The sequence below is a fragment of the Echinops telfairi genome, unplaced genomic scaffold (genome assembly GCF_000313985.2).
Source record: "Echinops telfairi isolate 266 unplaced genomic scaffold, ASM31398v2 ScPeMD7_5868;HRSCAF=6743_1, whole genome shotgun sequence".
NCBI lineage: Eukaryota > Metazoa > Chordata > Mammalia > Afrosoricida > Tenrecidae > Echinops > Echinops telfairi.
Genome location: NW_022109768.1, coordinates 6,868,333 through 6,894,506, shown reverse-complemented (window position 1 = coordinate 6,894,506; position 26,174 = coordinate 6,868,333). Strand labels below are relative to the sequence as shown.

Here is a 26,174-nt window from a genome sequence, read left to right as displayed (position 1 = left end):
AAAAAAAAAAAAATCAACTTCTCTGCAAAACCTTTTCTGAAACTATCTCTCCTTTCCCTCCATAGAGTAAATTTCACACCAAGGTTCCACACTCATGGTTCTTTTGTAGCACTTACTACATTATGTCACTCATATAAAACATGTATAATTCCACATGTATCAATTATGTATTCAAAAACTTGTCTTCCATGCTAGATTGCACCTAAAATAGGTTATACATTAAATAGATGTCTACTGTGAATAAACTTAAGGAATATCCACTTATGCTAGGCAACTCTAAACTATGGACTATAAGAAATGCAACGATACGTAAAACTATCTTTAGGAAATTTACATCTAATATAGGAAGGTAGGAACATATGCAATTATGTAGATACCATGAGGTTTTAGAACATTTTCTTCAACACTTCCCGAGCTGTCCTCCTATGTTAGTGGCTGTTTCTTCACAGTCTCATTTGTGAGGCCTTCCTCCTCCGATACACCTCTAAATGTCCTAGCATCCCAAAGGTCAGGTGGATCCTTTCCTCTATCTAACCTACACACTGTTGATGCCTAAAGTTTTCTAATTCTGCCCTCCCTCTCATGAATGTGAAATCTAAATAGTCGAATGAGCACTTCAAATTTAACATCTCCACTAACATGGAGGGAAATATGACCAGGACTAGATTCCCTAACTTATAACAGAGGAATCTGGAAAGCTAGTATTCCACGGTAAGAAAGACACCACTTTGGTAAGTTAAAGTCCAAGTACATCATCCTGCTTTAAATATCATTCCCACAGATTCTCCCCTAACAACCATACTGCCTTACTGTGAGCACATGGTTGATTTTAGCTCCCTGCAGAAGTAAGCATTCTTATTTCCTCCTGCCACGGCACCCATCCCTCCTCATGCCTTCCCTCAATGCAAGTATTGGGCTTCCTTGGGGACTTTATGGTGATTACCGCCCACCTTGTGGCGTATGTAACCTGAGTATGTATGACTTAAGGCTACCTATAGATATCCCAAGACAGCAAAGACCCTCTCTCTCTGCACTGACCTGGCTGCTGAGATCATGACCATCCTGGAGGTGAGTGTGCTACCATGAAATGTGTCTGACTCCTTTATTTTATCTTCTCTCCTATCTTCTATGACTTTACTATGGTCTTTATGTATTATCACCGTACAATCACGCCTACGGATCAGTTGTCAGAGGCTTGTTTACTCTGACAATCTCCAGAGTTGAACTCTGAATTCTATCTCCCTGCTCCAGCAGTCTTCGCCTGCCCTCAATAAAGCGCACCTAAGTCCACTCAGACCAACGGCAGGAACTGTTGTTGTTAGACACTGTCGAGTTAATGCTGACTCCTAGTCATCGCATGTGACACAGTGAAACAAGCAGTCCAACGCTGCCCCACCAGGGCTTCCTTCTTCCCTTCTCCTTGGTTCAAATATATACTCTCCTCACTCGGTTTGCATAAAGGTCTGTGTCCTCGCTCTGAAGCGCTGAGCCCCAGGATAAAAATGGCCATCTACCTGTCTTCATTCAAGGCAGGTGTCTTTTCTTCAGAAGTCTCACTGTCATCATACTGACAATATGACCCCATCTGTCACTAAGCCTTTAGAACGGTGAGCATTACCTCATTTGTTTGCTTGTTGACTATTTGTTCTCTCCTCCATGGCAGCAGAGACCGACTCTCAGACGCACCCCTAGACTACACAACAACGCCTGGCAAACAGAAGGAGATCAGCAAAAGGAATGAAATGGATGGTAGGAAGGAGTACTACAAGTAGCTTCGACAAGTTCATGGATCTTTCTTATCATTTGTCCATGAAATGTTTTAAGCTCCCTCATATAAACCCTCTACCATATCAAGTCTTTTTGCCCATTATATCCAAAACTTTAATTTCCATAAGGCTCAGTTAAGATTTCTTTTCCTATGAAGAATAATCCAAAAATCTATACAGTATGTCAATCTTCCACCTAACAGTTACTATGTATACTGAATGTTACACGTTCTTATCCAGTATCGGATAGTCTATCACCAAACCAGACTCACTGCTACCTAGTTCTGTGAACTCAGAGTGACTCTAGGAGAGTGTATAATTGTCCCGGCGAATTTTCCAGGCTATCACTCTTTACAGAATAGAAAGCCCCATCTCTTTCCCAAGGAGAAGCTGGTGATTTTGAACTGCTGACCTTATGCTTAGCAGCCAAAGTCATAATCACAAGGTCTCCTTATACTCTATTACATTCATGTGTATATTACTCTGTTCTCCTCATTAGACCACACAGTGTTGGAGGAAACACATCTTTACTGACTCTTCTCTTTCAGTCAGCCATAGAATGTAAGGCAGGGCTGTCCAGGTTAGATAAAACTAAACTCACTGTCATGGAGTTGATTCCAACTCAGAAACCCGAATAGGGCAGAGAAGAAATGCCCCTCTGGGTTTCTGAAGCTATCAATCTGTACAGGAGCAGAAAGCTTCATCTTTCCCCTGAGGAGTGGCTGGTGATTTTGAACCACCAACCTTCTAGTTAACAGCCCAACTTAAAGCCTACTACATCACCAAGGCTCTTTACCCAGGTAAGCAGTATCCAACAAGTACTTGATGAACTACTAAAAGTACTTCAGACTCAATATTGTTCAGCACCTAACTTTATCTTAGCCATGAAAAGAAAACCCAGCAGCTTTTGGCTTGACTTAACCCCATCACAAATGTAAGTTTGAAATATTTCCACTCTGAGGTAGTTAGTTTATTGTGCCAGCCTGGTCAATAAACACATGTGGGATTAGTTGAAGGGCGGAGAGATAAATGGCTCGGCAAGCCTCGCCTTTCTTGTCTCTCACTCTTTGATCATCAGACCAGTGTGTGACTGCCTTGCTTGTTCTGTGCCTCAATTTGCAAGCTATACTACCTGTGGGATGCCTAGCCTGCGGACTGTGTCACTGCTGTAATTTGAGGTTCCTTCAAGATCTGCATCACCACACAATTGGAATTTACATCTCTTGAGCTGGGGACTGTTGGACTTTGTCATCTGGCTGACTGTTGGTGACCTGCCTTGCTGTTTGCTGCCTGTGCCAGGATAGCCTGAATCTCTCTACAGAGGACTACCTGGCGGCCCTCAAGACTTGAAGGACTGCCAGTGTCTCACAACTGTCTAACACATTTGAATTGTACTGAGCCATTTGTACTGCTTTATAATTTAACTGTTTATTTCTTGTGTTATATGTCTATCTATCTGTATAACTGCTTTATAATTTAACTATTTCTTGTGTTATCTATCTATAAAATTATTAGCAATCTGGTTTTGTCTCTCTAGAAAACCCTAACACACACTCCATAATACAAAATGATGCATGTACACCTTTTTCCTTTGAAATTAATAAAATGCTTTCAAATCCATTTATCTCAGAATGTTTGGACTACATGTCTGTTTTTTAAATATGCATTCAAATATTATCTTTGATTATGAAAGCCATAAAAGATGGCTTCACAAATTAAACTAATACATATAAAAACAAATTGCAATTATTTCTGTATGCTTATTTATCTGGACATACATATTACATGGTGGTTAGAAATTATAATTTTATCTAAAAGGATGAAACTATTTTTCAAATAAAGAATGAGAATTACATTCAAAGTTTTAATTATAGGAAGCATCCTCAAAACACTGTTCATGCTGTAAAGAAAATTAAATCTCTAAATGCAGATAAAAAATGGTGTGCATTGTAATATAAGAGCAAAAATAAAATAAAATATGTATAATTTATACCAACAGTGCCCGAAAGAAAAGGCTTGTGTCAGCTATGGGAAACAAACAGCCCTATCAAGTGACCAAATAGGAAAGATTCACACTAGAGGCTCAATAAATAACAGTAATGATGACAACCAACTCCCATAACTACATTACGGCCCATTGTCCACATCTGATTATACTCGTCTAGACCTTGGGTAAGCATAGAGAGACAGTTTCACCAAGAGTTTTCCAATATTCCTGCTATGTTTCCAGGGTTTTTGTGACCCCCATTAGCAGCAACTGTCAGATCTTTCTACTAAACCTGTTCCTCATCAACAGGAAAAGAGAGTTAGCACATTTCTGTATCTTAACAACTGAGAGTGTGGAAGCAATGTTCCTGAATTAGCAATTCTAATTCCTTTAGGATCAACTATAGAGGAAGATCACAAACAGAAGTGGGGGGAAGAGAGGACTGTATTTGGTTTCTAAACTCCTTTGAGAGAAAGTAAAATCTCACATCTCACACGATCATCTCCACATACTAAGAGAGCCTTTATACGGACCCTGCAGAATGATTCCCTAATCCTTCACTTCATCTACCTACCGCTCCCTGCTACTCCCTCTCTCTCTCTCTCTCACACATACCAGGCATATTCAAGATCACAAAAATGCTCTTTTATTGGTATCTTTTTCCTCTGAGTTAAAATTGCAAAAAAACTTAACAGAAGCCTTAGGGCAGTGGTTCTCAACTTTCCTCATGCCACGGCCCTTTAATACAGTTCATGTAGTGGTGACCCCCAACCACAAAATTATTTTCATTACTACTTCATGACTGTAATTTTGCTCCTGTTATGAATTGGGTGACCCCTGTGAAAGGGTCATTCAAGGGGTCGCGACCCACAGGTTGAGAACCGCTGCCTTAGAAGAACAGCCTGGTGACCAACAAGAGTTTTGTCTCGCTTTCTTCTAAAGATGTTTTCAATAAATTCCATACATATTTAAGGCAACGCTAGTTCTTTCTCAATTTATATCTAGCACACAAGATGGCGTCCACATCTTCTGCAAATTGGGAAGGTTACAATGCACAATTATGGTTTCCTAAAATTAGGATGGAAACCCAAATACTCCATACAATATTGTTCCCTGAGAATGTATCAGCTTCGTGATTTAATCACATTTAGTACTAACGTCACGGCCTATTCTTCCCAGATTGATTGGGCACTATAATCCTGACTAGCATTTTAAAACAAAAACTTGTGGTCGGAGAGAAAGAAGTGCTTGGGACTATAAAAGCATTTCTTCCCAAGAAATGCATAAGAAGGGGGAGAGAGATGTCAGACGCAAAAGCACTGGGGGAGACCATCCGCTGAGGCCCCACTTGGAATTCAGTTTTAAATGTCTCTGCTGCAGCGCTTTATAACTTCCATTCGTCCTGCCTGCCTGTCCTTCCTGCCAATGGCATGTCCTTAGCTTCCTTTGCCTTTCGGAGACACTCCTTCTGGTAGGTACCCTGATCCCTCTGTTTAAAGGGTCCCTGTTCTCCCTCCCAGTTTTAACTTTCCCATGGCACATAGCACCTTCTGGCATTAACAACAGGCTTATTTATTTCTCTATTGAATTTCTCTGCCAATTAGAATAACATGAAGGTCAGAGACAGGAGAGTCCACTTCATCCTCTGCTGCATCCCCAGAACCTAGGAGACAGATCTGCGAGTCGTTGGCGTGCATCAATATTTGCTGAAGAGATCAATTACGTAAATGGTTTTAGATCTTCATTCTACTCTTCTCAAAGTTTGGCTTCTTCCTTTGGCGCCGGCCCCTGACTTGCCTCCCTAGTCTCCTGCAGTCATTTTCTTTCAGTATAGTAAATTATTCCACTCATATGTAAACTGTTATGGTTTAAAAAATAACATCTGTGGAAGATTATGAAAGTTCTATACAAATAAAAGCACATTCCATTGGCATACAGGGTCTAAACATCTTTTCCCAAAGGTATATCTATACACACTTGACCTTGCTAAGATAGGGCAAACAACATATCCTGCACTGCCAAACAATCACAGTACTGAAAACTAGTACTTCCAAATGGCAAAAAAGAACAATTCAAATGCAGCACCATTTTCATATGAGGTGAAAAGAAAATAGAGAAAAAAAATTTAGGTCACATTTACAACATAAAGCGAAAAAAAATTACCTTTTGACTACGAAATGAAAAATTCATTTCATACACAGTTTTGGAAAAAAAAAAACTATTCGCACGTAAGATTACTAAAAGAAGCCTCCGCATATAAAAATTTGTAAAAGGAAGCATGTTATATTAAATATAAACTAAGATAAAACTAGAAATTAGAAATAATTTGCTCACATGATTGCTTTAATCCAAAGCATGTGATAAAAATAAATAATCCTAATTAAAGGTAGAAAACCCTAGTCTTCTCTGAAAAGCCATTAAATCTCTTCAAAATTATCAACATCAATTTCAATGGTCCAATCTCTAAAAGCCATGGGCAGCCCACACCTAATTCTAAACCACCCACACAACTTCTACTCAGCCATCAATTCAATCCAGGGTTACAGGACGTAGATGAAAGTCACTTCTCAATACATCTTTGGAACAATGGCCTCTGATTCTTCCCCTACAAATAATATCATATCCAAATAACTCTTTATAAATTTTAATTCGTGTTTTTATATTAGAAACCTTGCATACATTGTTTTCAGGTTTGTTTTCTTAAACACTTCAGAGTATCCAACATTCGTTTTGTCTTATTTGGTACAGATAATAGTCTACTAGATATTTATTTAGGTACAACAAATACTTTTGCCTTTTTACCAAAATATAGCTCAGATCCAGAATATCAATGAAAACTCCCAAAGTGCTCAGAATGAAATAAATGGGATTTTTTCCTCCCCTCCTTCCTCTCTTCCTTCCCAACTTTCTTCTTTCCTTCCTTACCACTTGCCCTTTCATTTATTCTTTTACTTATTAACACAAGCATATTGTAGCTTCACAATATCGAGAGAAGAAAAATGCTGGGACTGCTAATGGAACGGTCAGAAAGCAGCGGTGCAACGTCAGCAGTGGACTCCTGAAGGGACAGACAAGTGTCTTCTGTACTGGAACGATTGCGTCTTTTATGAAGGTTATTTACATATTCAGATACAAGCCCGAGTTTCCGCTATCATAAGCAGATTCTGACTATACCCCGAGGATAAATAAGCAATATACTCAGCAGTATAGGGGATAATCTGTCCTTTCTGTGCTTTTCACTGATGGGGAGAAGAGAAATGTGGCAGCACCAGATTTAAGAGTAAAATCCTAAGAGGTTAGATAAAGTCCCAAAATGTTGGGGGTTTTTTTTTCAATAAACTAAGTCCAGCCCTGTAATTATAAGTCATTTTATTAACTGCTAATGTATTTAGTAGATAATAAAATTCAAGATGACAATTTAAAACGTTAAAAAATTTTAATGAACATTGACACCTTTACATTAAATTCCATAGTCTACTGCACTGCCCTGATTAGTACCCTCAGAAGCTAAACTTTTATCAGGCAATGGAATTATAGGCTTTACTTTAAAACATGAAACAGAAACACCAGGAAAAAAATATGCAAATAAATAAGAAAACTGACAAGAAAGACATCGGGATTCTTGGACAATTTTAACCAATACGAATTTTAGTGGTAGATAATTTGCGCTAGGTTTTTCAGAATTCTGGCATGCAAGAACAAAACACAGATCATTTAAAGGTATGGACTCCACCGGATGATCATATTTATCCAATGCATCATTTCCACTAGACATACAAGTCAAACACGTTGTCTGGCAGAAGCTTCAAGCTATCAATAAATCATTACAAGTTTCGCTGAGTGGTACTAATACTAAGCCTTTGTTCAGGGCTGCCTACCACAACATCAAGTGCATAGAATGTTCTCAGAAAGTATTTGTTGGATGAAAAACAAGCAGGCCAGCCGAAAAAAAGGAAGCTATATAGCAGCTACATCTATTTAGCTGGCCAAGTTAAGACCAATTTTGTGTCCAATTTTTGGAAATAATGATGTCAAAGTCTCCACCAATGCCAGTAGTAATAAATAAAAACAGTTGAAAGGAATACAAAATGAAAACTCCTTTTTTATATAACTGAGAAAAGATATTATGAGAAGATTCATTGACAAAGTATTGAAATTAAAAATGTCAGCAATAATTCCACAGAACTAGTTTAAGTATATTTCAATTATACTGAATATAATTAGGTACATTTTTAAGGGGAAGAATAACCAAATTGAATGCACAAATAAATGTGCTCAAGTCCAATACATAATAATGATGGAACCTAACGTATTTTAATTTAGGTTAACACTGAAACCTCAGATTCCGTTCAAAAAATTCAAGTGAAAAGGCGATGGCTACATTGGTTCCTATTAACAAGTCTACCAGTGGCTCGCAGAACACGCGAACACCCATAAAAGAATGTGAAAGTATTTAAATAAATCTGTGCCATAAAATAGGAAAAAAAGCTTTCAATCAATCATACATTTTAAAAACAGATGATTTTAATGTCTCAATGCCACACACAACATTGATAAATAAATTTATCATTAAGAAATAATAATGTTTTCACTCAAAAGTGTGGAAGTTCAACCTTTTTAAAACATTTAAATCATTCATTATTATGGATTATTTCCCTGAATAATTACTATTTTCATTGCTAATTAGCTCTATGAAATATATTTGTTTAAAATGTCATGCTATTTACATAAAAATATCAACTGAAATAAAAACCATCAAACATTGGCTTTACAGAGAAAGTATCAATTAAGCATGTAAGTTAGGAGGAACATTTCTATCAGACAAACAATTACTTTTGTCTGACCTAAGTAATGGATTTGCTAATGACACCCATCAAGTCCGGTAAACCTTGGGTTATCTTCTTGGTCCGTAAAGGGTTCTGATGTTATTTACACTACTAAAACATTAATCAAGGGTCAAATTTACAGCACGACTCTATAAATAAGGTCACGGTAGGTCAGACTTACATAATACAGAAAAAGAAGGTAGGTCAGACTTATCTAATACGATTTCCAGAGGGAAAAGAAAAACACTCTTCCTACACTTTTGCCCCTGGGATAAGGCAGCAGCTAAACTACTACATAAATGCTACTCCAGAATCTATTCTTACATAAACTGATTTACCCTTTGATATTTATTTAATCCATTTACTTATAAAACTTAGCCCTGGTTTAATTCCTTGAAAAATATAATCAACCCATTAAATTACTAATAAAAATTGCAAATATACCTCTCCAATTTATTAATAAATCTAAATGTTATTTCCACCAGTTTATTTTTAATACTTACTTAAAATATAAAGGCTGAATACTTTCTATTGTATAAGCACTGAGTAAAGCCGACAACTCTTAACCATGAGAGACTCGCAAATTCAAATAGAATAAGGAAATCATAGAAAGAACATTATAAAAATCTAGCAGCAGACACAACATAAAAATACATTATTCAAATAATTATTTTTTCAAATAATATGTGAGGAGACTTCAAAAAGTTCATGGAAAACGGAATAAGTTCATAGAATGTTTTTCATGAAACTTCTGAAGCCCACTCATATAAAAAACAATCTAAAGTCTTGAATCTGGATACTTGAGAACTTGGAAGTTCATTTCTTCACACAATGTGGAAATAATTGTCAAATATGTATATATCACACTATATATGTGCCTTTTCCCCTGATTAGAATAAGCAAGGAATTATTTGATTACTATCAGGATTATCTCTACTAAATAAACTTATGTTTAAAATGGAATGTCAAAAACCTACAAAAGTTCACATAAATGAATTTTTAAAATCATTGGTTGAATTAAAATTATCAATGATGTATTAAACACAGAATTAGGTACTTCTCTGGGAGAAAGAGTAACAAACCCAGGGCCCTGCATGCAGACCTTTTCCTGGGAGAGAGAGGCAATAAAGGTCAACTCCAGAAAGGAGCACATAAAGAAACGATCTTTCTCATAGAAATGAGGTGAAAGGGCCTCTCCAACAGGCTTCAGGGAAGAATTCTCTAAGAAGATGACAGTTGTCTCTGAGATAATAAAGCAGCGCACATGTTAAAAATAAGAGTTGTACGAGTCCCCAATAAAATGATTTTAAAAAGAGAGGTTGGGGGGCGGGGGTGGGGGGCAGAGAACCTTCCATATATGAAGAAGTAAAGAGATAAACAAATCCTATCCCAGAAAAGCAAGTCTAGAACTAGACCAAAATACCAATAACTAACCTTTTAGGAGAGAGAAAATTTGCTATCAACAAAATTGCTAATAATTTTATCCACAAAAACACTGCTACATTGGGCAGAACGGGAAGCCCTACCCTCCACCCAGGTTCTGGATGAACAGTGAACCTTCTTCTCTTCTTTCTACGCCACAGAGGCTGGTATCCTGGATGTTGCCCTACAAAAGACTACGAGGCATTATCCAGAATTATAATATTTAACTGGTCTTTTTTTCCTAAGATATTTCTATATTTCTTCTTTTTTTAAACTGATCTTTTTGTCAACATAAAACAAAATGAAATTTAAAACTTTAACAGGAAGCAAAACAAGCAATGGAAATTGTCTCTGAGAATGCCCTGAATAATGCATTTAGGGGGGAAAATATTCATAATAACTATTTTACATATGTTCATAGATTTGAATGCAATCACATTATTTAAGTAAAAGAAAAAAGATAATACAAACACAGAATATAAATAAAGATATAGAATTTATTAAAAGAACCAAATGAAAATTCATTCTGAACTTGAAAAATATAAATTCCAGATGGACTGACCAGTAAATTGAAGATATCAGAGAAAGAATCAGTGAACTTGAAGGCTGAGCAATAAGGTTAGACAATGGAATGGAAGTGGGGGAAAAATGAAAAAAAGAGAAGAGTATTTCAGAAGCACATGGGACACAGTCATGAAGAATCAGTCTATGTTTTTCTCTACTTTTAAGTTAAGAAGTTGGCCCATCACAATGTTCATGGATGCTGACAGAACATATAAGAGTCCCAGGTCAAAAATTAATGACAGTTTATGATCCTGAGCAATAGCAGTAGCCAGAGTATCGATACTTGCATGGCTACCTGCAAGTCCACCTTCCCACAAGTCAACAAGAAGAGGCCCGGAAGATAACTACAAGTGCAGTTGAATGCATTATTGGAAAGGGTCTTCAAATAAAGCAAATTTTAATCTTTTTTAGTGGTCAGTATACCAAAACACTTTTGGCTCAAAGGTAGGTTTCCAAAATTTCATAGTAAACTTCTATTCTTATTCCATGAACATCTTGAAGTAACATCATGCATACTATTCTGTATAGTGAACAATCCTGACTAGATCTCTATATTCCAAGGCTGTTCAATGCTTTGGAAAAGATAACCCGGAACAGAGGAATTTAGTTCCTCTACTTGCAAGATGTAAGAAGTATGAGAAACTAATGTAGAACTGCCTTCCAATATACACAGACCTTTACCAAGATACCCACCCACTACCAATTCTAATTCACAGCAATCCTATAGGACAGAATAAAACTGCTCCACAATGTTTCCAAGGCTATGCATGTTTAAGAAACCAGGCTACCTAACTCCTCTCCCACTGAGCAGGCAGTAAGCTGAAGCCACTAATCTATTGGTGAGCAGCTCAACAGTTAAGCCACTGTGTCACCTGGGCTCCTTTCACCAAGATACATCATTGCAAATGCCGAAACCAAAGAGAAAAAAGAAAAGAAGTTGACAGTACCAAGAAAAAAATGATTTCTCAGGAGAAAAAAAAAAAAATTTATCATTCAAAATCCCCAGAGAACAAAAAATGCTAACAAAGAACTCAATATGCATAAAAATTACCATTTAAAGTTGAAAGGAAACACCTTAGGGGAAAGTTTCACAATGCCTCACAATGTAAAACAGAGTTAACGCATCACCCAACAATGCTACTAAGCATATATCTATGATAAAAACAAGTCCCAAGACACTTGCCCACATGGATGCTCACCAACTCACTGTGTGCAACAGCCAAAAGTAGGGCACCAAATTTGTTCATTATATTTATCCATCAACAAACGAATACATGAATAAATACAATATACCATGGAATATTAGTAAGCAATAAGGGATTTCCTGTTTCCAGTCCAACATGTAATGAGCTTAGAAGTTATTTCTCCCATCATTCTCAATTTGTTCTGCTTAACAAACTGAAAACTGCCAAACTTTCATAAAATACATTAGAGAATTAAGATGAGTTAAAATTGGTTCCCCTGACGAGAGAAACTTTAACAGGTAAATACAGAGAATCATAAGCTAGGAATAGAGAGGAATTTGGTAAGCAATGTTTATTAACTGAGGATGTTGCTCCAAAACCTACAGCTAGCACTATTCATTTACATATTGATAAGACATATTGACATTATACATATTGATAAGAAAATAGATGCTTTTTCCCAAAGACGAAACTCAAGGCTGTCTCTTTCCAGCACTAGTAATTAAGATCATACTGAATGCTATAAATGAGGGGGGAAGAAATAAAAGTTATACATATTGGGAAGGAAGAAATAAAACTGTCTTTGTTTACAGTTGACAACACTATCTACATAAGAAAATTCAAAAGAATAAAATAATTAAAACATACCGGAACTACCAGGCAATCACGGTAAGGTTTAAGAATATAAAGTGAACGTATAAAAAAAAAACATTTCCCTATATATCAGCAATGAACAGGAATTTATTATTTGTGATAAGCTACATTGGTAGTAGAGTTCAGTGCTAGGAAGTTCTTTCCAAATCATAGCGATTTTAAATACAAGAAAACTAAACACTGCTAAGTCCTGGCGCCATCCTCACAACTGTTATATGTGAGCCTATGGCAGACAATATGTAAATCCATCTCATTGAGGGTCTACCCCGTCTCCTGTGACCTTCCATTTTAACAAGCATGATGTCCTTCTCCAGGGACTGGTGCCTCCTGACAACATGTCCAAGGTACATGAGACAAGTCTCGCCATCCTTGACACTAAGGAGCATTCTGGCTGTACTTCTTCCAAGACAGATCTGTGTTCTTTTGGCAGTTCACGGCATTTTCAATATTCCTCATAAACATCCTGATACAAGTGCCTCCACTCTTCCACAGCCTTCCTGATTCACTGTGCAGCTTTCACACACATGATATTTTCGATCACTTCATAGGCCATGTGAAAGTTGCACAATGAGTAAGGAAGACTGAAAGAAAAAAAAAAAAAACACACAAAAGAACATCTAGATTTAAAAGGAAAATTCTGTTATGAAAATTGAGAATTTCAGAATACTTCATTATACCTCAACACAAAGTGAATTAGAGTGCCGTTTTATAATTTTTGTACAAATTGTTCTGTTGACAGTGGTAACATTTTCACAGTATGTTAGAAATTCCCTTATTTCCATTGTGTTTTTTCTGCTTCCATTGATCTAGTTACCCTGCTCCTCCTTGCCTTTCTCTTTAGTCTTTAAGCGAAAATACTAACTTTGGAGAATTGTGTTCTCCAATTTTGTGCAGTAAATCACAATCCGTGTATATGTAGATGAGTTCGATTCAGGTGGATGGAATCACATTTGAGAATAAGAACTTCTTTGTTAATGAAGCCATTACCAGTGCAAGGAATATATCAAAACCAATCCCTTTTGAGCTATAAAAGGAACAAGCAGGGCACAGAAACGAACAAACAGGAATGGGGAAAAATAGATGTCATGTGGAGCTCTCCAAAGAAAATTGACAAGAACACAAGACTTGAGACAAGGACAATTCCTCAAGTTCAGATACAGTGCCTTCGCCTAGAGCCAGTGCCTTTAACTTAATCTTTTAACATTCTAAATTAAGAGGGACTGCAATGATAAGCTCAAACATAACCATTATGAAGCTGGGGTAAGACCACGGAGTGTTTCACGCAATCGCTGTGTGTCTGAACCAACTAGATAGCATCAACAATAGTAACAAGAACCTGCAAGGAATCTATTTCCGTTCACTAAAAACACTTGGAGTGTTTCTATTATGGCAACATTAAGACACTGAGGGGCCTTTTTTAAGACGATGGCACTGAAGGTGAAGAAGGAAGCCCCTGCCCCTCCCAAAACGGAAGCCAAAGCAAAGGCTTGAAAAGTCAAGACGGCCGTGCTAACAGGCGTCCACAGCCACACACACAAAAAAAGATCTGCAAGTCACCCATCTTCCGGCGGCCCAAGGCCCGAGGCTAAGAAGGCAGCCCAAAGACCCTGGGAAGAGGGCCCCCAGGAGAAACAAGCTGGACCATTATGCCATCATCAAGTTCCCCTTGACCACAGGGTCTGCCAGGAAGATGGAAGGTAACAACACACTTGTGTTCATTGTGGATGTCAAAGCCAACAAACAGCAGATCAAACAGGCTATGAAGAAGCTCTAAGACATTGAGTAGCCAAGGTCAACACCTTGATCAGCCTGATGGTGAGAAGAAGGCATATGTTCGACTAGCTCCTGACTGTGACGCTTTAGATGTTGCCAACAAGATCGGAATCATCTCAAAGTGAGCCCAGCTGGCTAATGCGAAATATAAACCTTTTCAAGATAAAAAAAAAGAAACTAAGAGACTCCCTCCTTTCTCCCACATTACTCATTGAAATAGAAAACAAATCCATTCTACTCCTATCTTTAGGAAAATCTATGACATCAGCAAGACAATAATGACAGGAGAGATAATAATCACATCTTAGCCTAGTTATTGGTTCTATTAACATAATAGGTCATTCAGAAAGTCCCAATAAGTCCCAATCATTTCCATTTATTTTGGTCAAACTCAGCCATAATTATTGAAGAAGAAAGACCGAGTCCTTAACAATAAGCATCTAAGAAGAAAAGTAATTAAAGATTGGCATATCTATATTAATCAATATCTGAGAATTCCACATTATTGACCGCAAAAAGAATTATCAGGCCCAATTTGCTGCAATGGCAAATTACAGAAAGAACTTTAAATAAAATCTATAGAGATATCAAAAAGATTGCTTACCTTCCTTCATTGACAAGTTCAATAAAAGCAAGGCCTGCATTCTTCTGGATAGAATTCTGCCATTCCTAAGAGATAGCAAAAAACAGTTGAATTGTTTTTCTCTCAGCAGCTTATTTCTTTTAAGACAATAAAAAAATCACCCACATCCATTTCATATCTTGACTCTGAAAGGAAATGCATTTTCAAACACGCTGTCAACCCAATACAGCTTCATGAACACATGAACTGTTGATATTGAAAGTACAAAAATAAGTTAGCAGCAGTGTGATTCAATATACACTACATAAACTTATCTATATTCATATAGCCCTTGTTGTTCTTAATCTATACTACGATACACTAGTTTAACTGAAATCACTGCATGCTCCTAAAATGCATGGTTCAAAGGGGTTATATGCAATAGTATCCAATAAGAAAGTTCAAAGTTCACCCTTTGAGGTATTTAGTTTATTGTCCCAACCCGGCCGATAAACACATGTGGGGTTAATTGAAGGGTGGAGGGATAAATGGCTCAGTGAGCCTCGCCTTTCTAGGTCTCGGGTCTCTTGCTTTGTGATGGTTGCACCAGGGTGCAGCTACCTTAGCCAATTCCCTGCTTCAGCTGGCAAGTCTCACTTTCTGCAAGACATCCCTGAGGAGAAGCCACATGGGCCTACTCGATGCAGCACTGGGTGCTGGAGCAACCATGTGGAGACCCCTGCCAGCACTGAGATGCTTAGACTTGGCTTTCCTCCTGCAGTCAGTATCACTGTGTGTATTTTGTGAGATGGAGGAGGACTCTGTGGGTTGGTGTTGGGCATATGGGTTAATGGGTTAATGTTGGACTTGTGGGCTTGGGCAGCACTGGGTTGGGATGTTTTCTTGATGCGCACTTAATCTTTATATAAAACTCTCTCTTATAGAGGAGTTTCTGTGGATTTCTTTCTCTACAGCACCCAGTACTTTAGAATACTACTTTTGTTTCTCTAAAGTACCCAGTAACACACCCTTTACAAGAAATTGTGTCATCAACAGTGATTTGTAAGATCCAGGATCCAAATACCATATTCTAAATATGATAAATATATTAATTTCATCATTACACTGAAATTTTCATGTCTGAAATGAAGTTTTCCTAAATGACATAAATATTATTAAAGCGAGAAAACACATACTCTGTTGGTACAAAATATGACTAATGAAAAGAGATGCATAAAACAATACTGTTTAATCTATGTCAGGTTCATTTGAGTAGATATCTTAACTCCATCTTCGATCTTAATTCCCCATGTCACAGACCACAGTCAAAGGCTACAGCCATCTTTGGGGATTAGAGCTGGTATGTTTGCAACAGTGGGGGAAGGCCCTACAAGCACACCAGGAATTCTGTCCAAGACAGAAAGGCACTGGGTCGAATGGAAAATTTGAAAACATAAACCTTATACAATACCTACATTGTGAAGGAGCAGAAGAGCAACAGGTGAAAGGGCTGACAAGCAGTGGTTACGAGTACAGAAATAACAGCCATGGCTATGCCATAACGAATCATATACATGCCTATCTTTCCGTATGCTATGAAAACTCTACGAGAATAGCACCATTAGATTTGGTTCCTGGTTTAATGAATAGGTTCCAGAACTGTTTCTTGAATTTGGTAAACCCACACTCCATTAATATATGGCACGTCTCAGTATTTTATTTTGCTTTCTTCAGAGTTCTAAATTAAGTCACAATTTACTCTTGTTCCATAGAAAAATAGAATCTAAAAATTGCTTGCCCTTATGCTTAATTTTCATATATATATTTGTCTTGTACCTTCCCCATAAGAGACACTAACACAATACAGTGAAGTAGGAGGATATTTTAAAGAGCTACTGTAACATTCTTTAATTCACAAATGATGTTATTTTGAAGGGTAACTTGATAGCAAAATGATGGGTGAAGAACTTAATACCCAGGTGACCAGGAAAATTGTTGCCTGAGTCATCCAGAAATGGTGGGACAGTGGCTTAAAAACAGGAAAGGCCAACAAAAACGGGTGGAGGTGGAGGTGGGGAAGGGAGTCAAAAATCCTTTCAACGAAAATATTAGCAACACTTTGACTTGTATAAGAATAATTTCATTTGGCTCCTTTCAAATCTCAGGAGCAATAGGGTCCAGCGGCCATTATTAACCACCAATTTTACAGATGAGTGAACTGAAGTTCAAAAGCCAAGTCAACATGCCCAAAGTGAAAAAGCCTATGCAATGTTAGTGCTTATCCAAATCCAGGTTTTAAAGCTAGAAATCTTAAACTCTTTCCAAGCTATTATGCAAGCAATTAAGTCTGACACAAGATGAATCATAGCAGTACCAATCTGACATACATTTAGTGTGATCCTAAGAGTTTGCAAACTGTAGAGATTTACAAAAAAACTGAGTTAGACAGTGACCTCAACACATCCTCTATTAAATAAGTAGTATTACTGCCAATCAAGATTTCAATTAATAGCAGCATATATCAGGGGGCTTCAAAACTGCACAGAAAAATTCCATTATCTTTCAATTCCACGTTTTATCGAACTTTCTGAAGCACCCTTGTATTCATAAAAAAGTAGCAAAAGAGGGAATTATTTAATCTATTTGGGAGACAAAGAATTCACAAGGAGAGGGTATCTTACTTGTGCTTTAAAGACAGAACAGACAGCAGTGTGCAAAAACAAATGTAAAACATGTAATTTTTTTAACATAAGGGTGGGGTGAAAGTAGGGAAGGGAAATATAAAAGAAACTCAAACAGAAAAAAAAAAATTGTTGGCAGAGGACTGGGAAGGGCAGCACGGTGCCTTGAGGTGTCTGCTCCCGGGAGTGAGTTCTGGACCTGGAGAAAGTCCTCCCACTCCTAAGAGGAGATCACAGAATCTAATCAGGAGGCTGCTAATCCAGAACACTATAACACTATAATCCAGAACAGTAAACATCCATTACAGAACAGTTGGGCAAACTTGGCAAGCAAGCCATCGGCTCATCTCTAAGTTTGCTACTGTTGAAGATTTTGGGGTCCTGTACAACCATACCCAGTTGTCTCATAATTTAATGACTGGCTGTGACTACTCACTTTTTAAGGATGGGATTACGCCCGCGTGGGAAGATGAGAAAAACAAACAAGGAGGCCGGTGGCTAATTACACTGAACCCACAGCAGAGACAATGTGACCTTGATGGCTTTGGGCTAGAGACACTGCTGTTTCTTGGTGGAGACTCTTTGGTGACGTATGTGGATCTGTTGTTAATGTTAGAGCTAAGGGTGATAAGACAACAACCTGGACAGCACTGACTGTGACAACAGATGCTGTTACACATACAGGGCAATGTACAAGAAAAGGTTAAGGACGTCTACAAAGACGGCGATTGACACAGCTCAGAGCCACTCCACCACAAAAAATAGGTTTGTTGTTTAAGAAGACAGCTTCTGAGGATCCTCCTAAGAGACTGCGTCAAGTATCTGAGATTTGGAAGCTAAACTTTTTCAGCCCTCTTCAAAAGCAGAATGGACTGCATTTCAATTTGATTTCCATCTAAATGTTACTAAGATATAATGAAAGTCTCCTTTTTTAAAATTTTGGTTACTGTATCTACTTTCCCAATCAAAGTAATACAGTACATATTCTCCCCAGAATCCAGAGATGTGTTCCTGGCCCACTCGGTAACAGCTCAGTAGAATTCACATTACAAAACATTTACTCGCCCACAATATCCCAAAGAAGAACTTGCAATTCTATACCTTATAGGGAAAAAATTAAAAGATTTATATACCACTGTATTCAGGAGCATACTTTGCTAGTTTGAAAAGCATGAATAGAATTTTGTCACAAATTTATTTTTACAGCATTTTTTTTTGCTGTACTCTTGCTGATGGCTGCTAGATTTTAATTTTTTTGTTTCCCTACTTGATCACATTAGTGATTCTGATGTCCGTTTTTCATTTGCTTTGCTTTTCTTCTTTCTCTTCATGTAAGATAGATGAAGGATCCAGGAATATGACACAAAGGTGGAATAAACATTAATTTTGTGCATTCTTTGGTAACTTCTTTTGTCATTTTGTAACTACAAAGCTTTGCTACAAATTTATGCATTTTACTCAAACCAGTGATCTATGTTTGTGTGATTTCCTAAACATAATTGTGGATTTAAAAAATGTAACATAATTACATTAGTATGTCTATTTTTTTTTTTTTAATCTTTTCACTGTATTGTAACACTTTGCATTACTTAGGTTATTTTGCTTTGGTTAAAATGGCTCAAGTAGAAAAGCAGCCCCATTCATACTAAGACAGTGTACAAAACTGTAAATAAAATGTGTACAGTGGAAAAAATTATTTTGCAAGGAGCTATATCACCATGTGATAAAGTCTGTGTGCTGGCATTATGAGCTTCAGTTACCTATGGAACACTCCTATTAAAGCAGAGGTTAGACATTGCTCCACCATCCAAACTTCCTACCAATTCTGCCACCAACCAATAATCCAAAGGCATTCTCTACTTCGCTGCTGGGTTCAAAAGTTCATGGCACCTTCTCCCCCTGCCCCCCACCCTCTTGGTATCATTGCCCCCATTTCTGTTCCTGAGGGGCTTATCTGACCTGGATTCCATGTGTTAAGTGCTCTTGTCTGTACCAGTATACACGCTCCAGCCTAGCTGGATTTGTAAGGTAGAGCTGGGGTAATATTGGAGGTGAGAAAGCCTCAAGGAACCATAGGAATATTGTGTTTTGTTAGTGCTATACTGCACCCTAGCTGACTCGTCCCTTACTTATGACCCTTCTGTGAGGGGATGTCTAATTGTCTACTGATGAGTTTGAGGTCTCCACTCTGACGTCCCTCATTCTCAACAATATGATTAATTTGTTTTGAGTCTTCTGGTGCCTATTACCTGGTCCCGTCACACCTCGTGATCACACATGCTGGTGTGCTTCTTCCATGTGAGCTTGTTGTTTCTCTGCTAGATGGCACTTATTTAACTTCAAGCCTTTAAGACCCCAGATGTTATATGTTTTAATAGCCGGGCACCATCAGCTTTCTTCACCACCTTTGCTTATGCATCCATTTTGTCTTCAGCAACCATGTCGGGAGAGTGAGCATCACAGAATGCTGGATTAATAGAACAAAGTGTTCTTGCGTTGAGAGAGGACTTGAGTTGAGGCCCAAAGTCCATCCACTTTCTCAATATATTGCCATATAAATATACATACATAGGCCAATACCTCCATTTTTATGAAGTAATGTATTTACATATGCACAAAACTGTATTTCTTCCTCTATTAATGGTTTTGCTTCCTAGATCTTTCCTCTGCTTCCTTTTACTTTCCTCCTGCCCCACTATCATGCTCACCCTTCATTTACCTCTCAGTAATTCCTCTTGGCTAGATTACTGTTGTTGCAACACCACCAGAGTCCCTCCACCCCCCTGTTGTTGATTTTAATTCCCTAGTTGTTCCCCTGTGGCATTGTTTGCTCACCGCTTCCTTCGCCCACCACCTCCTCCCTGCACCCCCACCCCAACCGTGGGTCCTGTTGCTTTCTCCTCAGACTTGCTTCTCACACCTATCTTACATAGGCATACCAAACAGCAAGAATGAAGACAAAACAAAACAAAACAAACCCCAAAAGATCATCGGAGAGAAATAACTAAAGAAAAAAGAGGGAAAAAATCATTACAATGGCCACACATTATGCTTGCAATTATGGGATTTATTAGGAAAATTAACTGGCTACAATTAGGTATCAGAAATGTCCAGATTAGCCACATCTGAGGCACCCCTCTCTTTGGTCCTTTGGCCTGTCAGTCACATAGCCCATGCCCAACTTCCCTGCTCCAGCAAGGTTATAGGGCTCTTCTAGTGCTACCAATAACTGCCCAAAGGGCAGACCATTCTGCCCTAACCTTCAACATGAAGGCACTGGGCGATAGCTCCAAGGGGCAGCAAATCCAGTTTCCAGATGCACTGCGTGAAGGCATACCATTGCAAGTAAGCCTCCTGCCCAAAGGCACTCAATTTTGCTCTCTCCATGGTCCAGAGAGCCCTCCACTCGGTCCCATGCTCGGGCTCTGCTGCTTTTCCTCTGGTGCTCTGGCTTTCTGTCTCCTGGATCTAGGAGCTTCACTGAACAGGGATCCTCAAAGCCAAAGGAAGTACTCCACCAGTGACTTGATGGTATAAGATTCTCCTTCCTGCTCCTCAGATGGCTTATTTTATAACCAACAGTAAGGGAAACTGACCAACCCCCACATTAGAGTTCCAAGCTTTTACAATTACAATTTACCCTGTTAACAGTCACTCACAACTGAATCTTACCAGCACCTTCCCCAATGTGCTCTTAAGCAGATCCATCAGGAAAAGTTGTTTGGAATTACAAAGACTGTGACTAAAAGGGCCATATCAAGTAATTTACTGAATCATAAGTACCTTATAATTAGAAATAAACCAAAACACAAAATTCACTGACATAAAGGAGATACCCACTCCTTTAGGACTGGATAGAACTGCCCCAGTGGGCCCGTAAGAGCCTCCGTCTTTCTCCCGGAGAGCACCTGGTGGTTTCGAACCACTGACCTTGCAGATCACAGCCCAGTGCATCAACATTAACCATAACAACAGCCTTTATGAACAATTGGCCTATTTTTAAAATCTAGGAAATCATTGTATCACAAAAAAGGGTAGACGTTCTAAAGGTCAGTCTCTCCACCAATGACAGAACTAGAAAGAACCATTAGAAACAACCATTTTGGAACTCTGCAACTTGATCCAAGACTTAGATACATCATAGAAGTTGTGCCTGATGTAGGGAGAAACCACTGGATCTTTTGAGGTGAACCATGAATGTGACGCAGTTACCATCCCCTCTTCCTTACCTGCCACCTGGTGGGACGTGTGGCCTGCATCCTTAGAGAGACTGGATAGTGCTAGCATGGGACACCAGGAACCTTGCTCTCTAAGAATTAAGGGGAAGTCTGGCATTTAATGTCGAGACCAGCACAGAAGACCGCACAGTTTCAGACTTCTCAGTGCAGCGGTTTCTCTCACAGGCAACAGATAAAGGGCCGGGAACCCTTTTGTGAGGCTGTGTGAAATCAGGGAACTGTCTGCAGAAGTAACACATTCTTCAGTGACCACAGACAAATGGAATACACACGCGCTAAAAGTAACTAAACAGATGACTAGAACCTTCATCAAGTAACAGCAGTCTTTGAGGAATGAGAAAACCAGATTTTCAAAGGTGCCATGTTATAAAAGCCAGAAGTTTTAGTTCTTACCTAGAAATTCCAATGCCTTCCAAGAAACAAGGCAGTATTACCTCCCACTGCCACCCCACCCCTCAAAAAAAGCCTTTCTGCCATCGAGCTGATGCCAGCTCGGTGCAACACTGCAGAGTGTCCCCTGTGAGTTTCCAAGACTATATGGGAGTTGAAAGCCCTGTCTTTCTCCCACGGACTCTGCAGTTATCAGTCCAAAGTGTACGCACTACATCACCAGGGCTACTCGAGGTATGACCCAGTCGTGGGAAAAAATAATTTGACAGAAGCCACCCCGATAGATGGGTGACACACACAACAGAATTATTGGTCCAAGATGATAAATCTACATTACATATATACTTTGACCTGAAGCAAACCATGGAGAGAGAACTGCGGGAAATCAGTAATACAAAGCATGAAGAAAACGTACATTTCACTGGAGAGATTGGGGTTACTGAAAGAACCAAGTACTTTGGCTAAGAAACTACAATGACTGAAATGAGCACACCACCAGAAGGGTTCAACAGCAGATTAGAGCAGGCAGGAGAAATGATCCATAAATTAAGAGAGAATTTTATCAAGTCTAGGGATAAGGAAAATACATGCAGAGGCAGTGAATTATTCAATGAGACTCTTCTAGTCAAAGTCACAAACTTCCACCAAACAACCTTTTCCTACATGGGTCTGGTAAGAAGGATGGAGGGGAGGGCTGGATATTGATAGGATTCACATGTAATTATGAACAGGATTCCCTGGAGTGCCATGCTGCTGTGTATAAAACGAGCCCTCTGAAAAGCAGGAGGGAATTCATTACCAGTAAAGAGTCAGGAGTGGAAAGCATCCTCTGAACTTGAGAATTCTTCACGTGGATCCAAATGGCAGCTATGCCACCGAAGGAGCAACAGCAGAACCAGGAGCCATCGCATGGGGCAGACTTATGGCCTTCCCAACCCGCAAAGCAAGGAAAGCAGTGCTTTTGTGCAGGAGGCCGGCTTTTTGGACTGGGGTGCCTGTGATCACTGAATTAGGAAAGCTGGACTTGCTGTCCCATGGAAGTGGAGCTGAGTGCTTTGGGGCTGAGACTTACTGCAGTCAGCGGGGTGTTGCTGGGTAATTCATTCAGGGAGCTGGGTTTGCTGACCCTGAGAACTTGGACTGCATGCCTTCCAGGTGAGGTTTACAGCAGAGGGGTTATGCCCCTTTGCGCATTATTAATGGACTTGAAGGAACTTTGCAACATGTCCTGATAAACAACCCTGAGCATTTCTCACTGACATTACAGCTAAACTCTTTGAGTATGAATTTGGCTCTGAATTCTATGTAACTATTGCAATGGACGATAGAGATCAACTAGAAGCTAGAGAGAAAATACTAGTGAAAACTATACAGAAACCAATGAAGAAATGTATCTAAGAAATCTGTGACATCGTTAAACATACTAATATAAACATCACAGAACACACACACACACACACACACACACACACACACACACACACAGTGCCTTCCTTGAGTTGATTCTGCCCCACAGCAACTTAACAGGACAAAGAACTGCCTCCAGGGTTTCCAAGGCTGAATAGAAGCAAAGTATCACAACCTTCTCTCATGTTAAAGTTGATGGGTTCCAACTTCTGCCCTTTGGGTGAGCAGCCATGCCCTGAGCCAATGTACCACCAAGCCTCTGTATACATATTATAGATGCCCCAAAATGAGGAGAAAACATGACTTGACTAATGGCCAAAAACTTAAACCCACGAAACACACGCATAGCTACATGCAGACTTTGAAGGGATAAGGGGAACACAGCTACTAAGCTCACTGCAGAGGCAAGAGAACATCAGAAGAGAGTGTTATCTCAGGAGATGCCACAGCAAAAGAGAAGCACCCACTCAATCAAGAGAAATTAAGATCAGTGAAGGAAAATAAGTACAGTTACTGTTAGCCGCCAGAAAGAACACGAGGAATCCACAGCAGTTCCTGTGTAACTTTATTTTGACCAGTGATTGAATTTTAAACAGTATTTACTAATGTTAAATTTTTCATAGTCATTTTGTATCTCCCAAACTGCAATAGTCAGTTATTTCAACACTCAAAATCCAACACAGACAAAATACATAACTGAAGGATACAAATTTTAAGTGAACACCTAATCATCATTTAAAATTTTAATGTAAAATTTCAAAGCATGTTTAGAAAATAACTTCTTAATTTAAAAAAAAACTGAAAATAACTTTTACCTCTACTGTCAAATCAGGAAGTGTGTTATTTTCAGGGATTTAAAAACTACTTGGACCATGCTAAAATTTATCGTGAAAAAATAAACAATCTGACTATGCAAAATTTAACACCTTAGATTTTGTGATCTAAATAATTTGGTATGTGGCACATAATATGTATCTATATTTTTAATTGAAGCTCAATTATATAAAAGGAAGGGTCAAACAGAAATATAAATCTACTCGGCTATTATTATAAAATCACATAATTCTCAAATATATCCTGAGTTTTCAATTGTCGATAGCTCACTCAAAATTTTAAATATTAGCACTTGGTAAATTACATCAAAACATGGATATAAATACATTTTTACAAAAAATGGCTCAGTTAAAAATAACCTAAAATCAGTAAAAATAAACAATTTCAATTGTTCAAAATTTCAATTTCAATTGCTGCTACCTCAAGCAAACAAGAAGTTGCCAAAACTGAAAATAAAATTCATTCATCGTAATATCCTGAAGCATTTTCTCCACTTCAGAGACAATTATCAAAGAAGGCGTTAGTCTAAACAATTTCATAAACCACAGCTCAATATAACCTTTAGTGAGTTTTAATAGTTGAAAGAAAAGCTTAATGGTCATCATCTTTCATGATCATTTCAATATTTCATCACAGTATTTACAATTATATAGAGATGCAAAATGTATAGTACATTTAAAGGTCTTGGTTATCCTTTTCCCAAAGGTACTGGTGAGAAAAAAAAAAACACGATAAAAGCCTCAAATCCAACCACTAATGCAACTAAGTAATTTCAAAGCACATTTCAGCACTCGGGAGAGGAAGGACTCAAAACAAAACAGCAGCGTCAATGATTTCATGCCTGTTCTAAGCTGTATTTAATTGACTATCACTTCCTTAGGCCGTATTTGTTGACTAGTCAGTTTTCACTAAAATATACCTCGCTTATTAATGCTCTTTATGTCACACAACAGTACCAAGGACACTATATGATTGGTATTAAAGATGTTATACATTTGTGCACCAAAATTTTAAATATGTGCTTTTGGTGTTACCAACTTTGGTGAATTGAGGGTGGGAGGTGGGGGGGTGTGGGGAGGGTGTGGGGGGGGAGACTTTAGGAGTATTTATCTTTTGGTGTTAAGTGTCATCCTTAGTTAGGAAAATAAGAACATACCTTTTTTTTCTCAATAGTTAAACCTATTCCACCCTATGCCCAACAATCTAGTAAGGACTCAAAAAAGATATCAATTACTATCTGTGTATTCAGTCATCTTCCTTAAAAGATGCTAACTTCTTTACATGTAAGCACGAGGATTTCCTACGTTTTAAAATCTCCTAAAACATATTTTCGAATCTTAAGCACGCTATATGAATTTTACCTACTTTCAAAATATGTACACTCACTGCCACAGAGTCAACCTGACTCATGGTGACCCTACAAGACAGGGTAGAACTGCCTCCCGCCCCTTTGGGTTTCCAAAATTTTAAACATGTCAAGAGTAGAAAGCCTCAGCTTTCTCCTTCATACTTTTTAAAAGCAACCCCAAATATTGTTTTTAGGAAAAGTGAGCTTTTGGGATACAGAGAAGGGCCAGCTGCTCGGAGGCTATAATCTTCACCAGATAAGACCACCAGGTCTTTTTTCTGTAGTCACGGGATGCATGTGACTCACCAACCTTCTGCACCGCAGCTGAGTGAGCACTCAACCATTGTGCAACCAGGTGCTCCTTAATGCCTGGGTGACAAACCGCTGGCCCAAAGGTAGGCAGTGTGAACACACCCAGAGGTGACTATAAAGACAGGTCGTCCATGTGCTTCGAGAGCCTATGGAGTAGTTCTACTCTACACACATAGGGTTGACTTGAATTGAACTTGACCTCAAAATGAACAACACATTTTTTTTT

The 26,174-nt window shown here is 38.5% G+C and overlaps 1 protein-coding gene across 1 annotated transcript in view; it reads right to left on the bottom strand.

Annotated features, from left to right (window-relative positions):
* The window catches only part of LRBA (LPS responsive beige-like anchor protein), a 752,417-nt gene that overhangs the window by 462,045 nt on the left and 264,198 nt on the right, over nucleotides 1-26,174 (bottom strand). The window contains exon 33 of the mRNA XM_045295806.1: nucleotides 14,781-14,845. Within this exon, the coding sequence (XP_045151741.1) occupies nucleotides 14,781-14,845 (65 nt within the window). The remainder of the gene's footprint in view (nucleotides 1-14,780; nucleotides 14,846-26,174) is intronic.